Source organism: Poecilia latipinna, unplaced genomic scaffold (genome assembly GCF_001443285.1).
Source record: "Poecilia latipinna isolate Pla-1442-1.1 unplaced genomic scaffold, P_latipinna-1.0 Scaffold1678, whole genome shotgun sequence".
NCBI classification, from domain to species: domain Eukaryota; kingdom Metazoa; phylum Chordata; class Actinopteri; order Cyprinodontiformes; family Poeciliidae; genus Poecilia; species Poecilia latipinna.
This window is the reverse complement of record NW_015114294.1, coordinates 120684-122914: the sequence shown is the minus strand read 5'-3', so window position 1 is coordinate 122914 and position 2231 is coordinate 120684. Positions and strand designations below refer to the sequence as shown.

The 2231-nt window shown below is 40.3% G+C and overlaps 1 protein-coding gene across 1 annotated transcript in view; it reads right to left on the bottom strand.

Moving 5' to 3' along the window:
• Window positions 1–1610, bottom strand: part of znf839 (zinc finger protein 839) — a 22261-nt gene extending 20651 nt beyond the window's left edge. Inside the window, exon 1 of the mRNA XM_015060021.1 lies at window positions 561–1610. Coding sequence (XP_014915507.1) covers window positions 561–1271 — 711 coding nt within the window. The 5' untranslated portion in view covers window positions 1272–1610. The remainder of the gene's footprint in view (window positions 1–560) is intronic.
• Window positions 1611–2231: the final 621 nt, after the last annotated feature.

The following is a 2231-nucleotide window of genomic DNA, read 5'->3' as shown; positions in this document are numbered from 1 at the left end:
ATATATATATATATATATATATATATATATATATATATATATATTTTTTTTTTTTTTTTTTTTTTTTTTTTTTTTTTTTTTTTCTTTTGTGTCATTGTCCTTAAAAAATTCTAAGTTGTAAAAAATCAGAATGAGCTTAGACCGAACAGAAATCTGTACCAACCATGAAATCCAGATCAGTGCATCTCGACTCACTTCTATGAGTCGAGATGCACTCTTGACTCATAGAGTCTTTCAAAAATTGAAAGATTTCCAATTTTTGTTTTATGTTTCTGCAATTTTAGATCATTTCACTCATTCAAGGTTCCTTTATTTCTCTGTTTCCTTCTTTGTTCCCTTTGACAGGCAGGTCAGCCTTCACTGAGAAAATATTGCCTGGTAAAATCATTATCTCTCCACTTCCATTGTTGTCACATCACTCATAGGTAATTGGTTTTGAAGAACTTGACTGGTCCTGGTTCTGGTCTGAACCAGGACCAGAATCCTGGTTCAGATTACTGGTCGGGTTGTATGCTGCAGAATCCTAATCAAGATGAACGAATCCTTCATATCTAACTCACCTGGATTAAAGTGTTGGACTGCAAAGCGACCTGTTGAGCCACACTTTTCAGATGGGTGGAAGCATTATTCTGAGGGCTGATCTTTAGGTTCTGTGGGGAAAGCTGGACCTGCTTCTGCTGACCCTTCACATGCTGCAGGTTCTCCTGAGGCACCTGGACCTGGTTCTGGGACTTGGTGACCTGGTTAATGACCTGCTGCAGCTGACTCGGATCCAGAGCCGTCTTTTGGACCGGGGCCGGTTTGACCAGCTGGCTGTGCTGGAGCAGCTGGACGGCCTCGGTTTCGGAGACCTGCACGATCTGCTGCTTGGTGAGCTGCTGCAGCACCGCTTGCTGCTCCTCCACCGTCAGCCCGGAGCCCTCCACCAGGCTGCCGTCAGGCTGCACGTAGATGATGGTGGTGTTGGCCAGATCGGTAAACTCTGCGCCCACCAGCATGCGCTGCTCCACCTGGCAGGTTTCTGCTTCACTCGGGGGCTGACCGCCATCCGCACAGGACCCGGGCTCTGCACTCTCTGCAGGCTGATCGCACTGGGTGACGAGGAAAGTCGAGCCTTTCTCCTCGGGCTGTAAGATCTGGACGGCAGGCTGGACTGATAAAGGCTCCACGGGCTGCGTGTCTGGCTGAACGGCGGGCTCAGAGTCTGTCCCCGGTGGCTCCGCCACTGTTGTTGTTCCAATAGCTCCGCTGTCACCCTCGTTGTCCGCCATTTTAGCTTTGGGGTTAACAGTTAGCTTTGACTAGGGGCCTTGATGCTGTTTACCGTATCTCCAGAATATATCACTAAATAAAAAGTTATTTATAAAACCAGCGTGCGCTGGTAGATAAAACTCTCCGCGGGAATGAATGGCGACATTTAGAGCAGCGGTGAAATCGCTGGAAGGCAAGTATTAGCGGGAGGAGTTTTGAACTAGCCTAGCTTAACCCTCCGCGGCAGCTGTAGCGAATGTAACCCGGACCGGAACAACCAACGGACCGGATTCACAAGGTTCTGTCTTAATTATGGCATAAAAAAATAATTATTCATGCTATAATGATATGTCATATCATTATGATTGTGACGATTATTATAATAAAAAATAAAAATCGTAATAACGACGATTATTATTATTGTTATTGTCAATAACAATAACAATTGTTATTAATATTAATATTAACGATTAATTAATATTATCATTAATATGATTATTATTATTATTATTATTATTATTATTATTATTATTATTACGTAAATCAAGGCAAAAACAAATCCATATTGGCAAGTGGAAATTCAGAAATTGCTCTGAGCTTAACAGAACCCTGAGACGTTTACACTTGAAAATAAGTAAATACAATAATCTTTTTTTTATTATTATTATTATTTAAGTAACATAGAGAAAAAAGTTGCTAAGTCGAATTAAGATTAAAACACAGTATCAATAACTTTCACAAGAAAGTTTTTATATTCATTTATCTATTCATTTTGTTCTTAATTTATATTAGTTGAAGAACGATGAAGGTGCGATAGACAGGTTCAGTGTGGAACTGGGGGAAAAGAGTTTAAATGGAAGGATGAATCCAGTTTCCTGGTTTTCCGATTAGCCATTCCGAACGACGTCATTCATTTTCTAAATTCTATGACAATGATGGAAATATATAAATAAATTAAATAAATAAATAAATAAAAATAT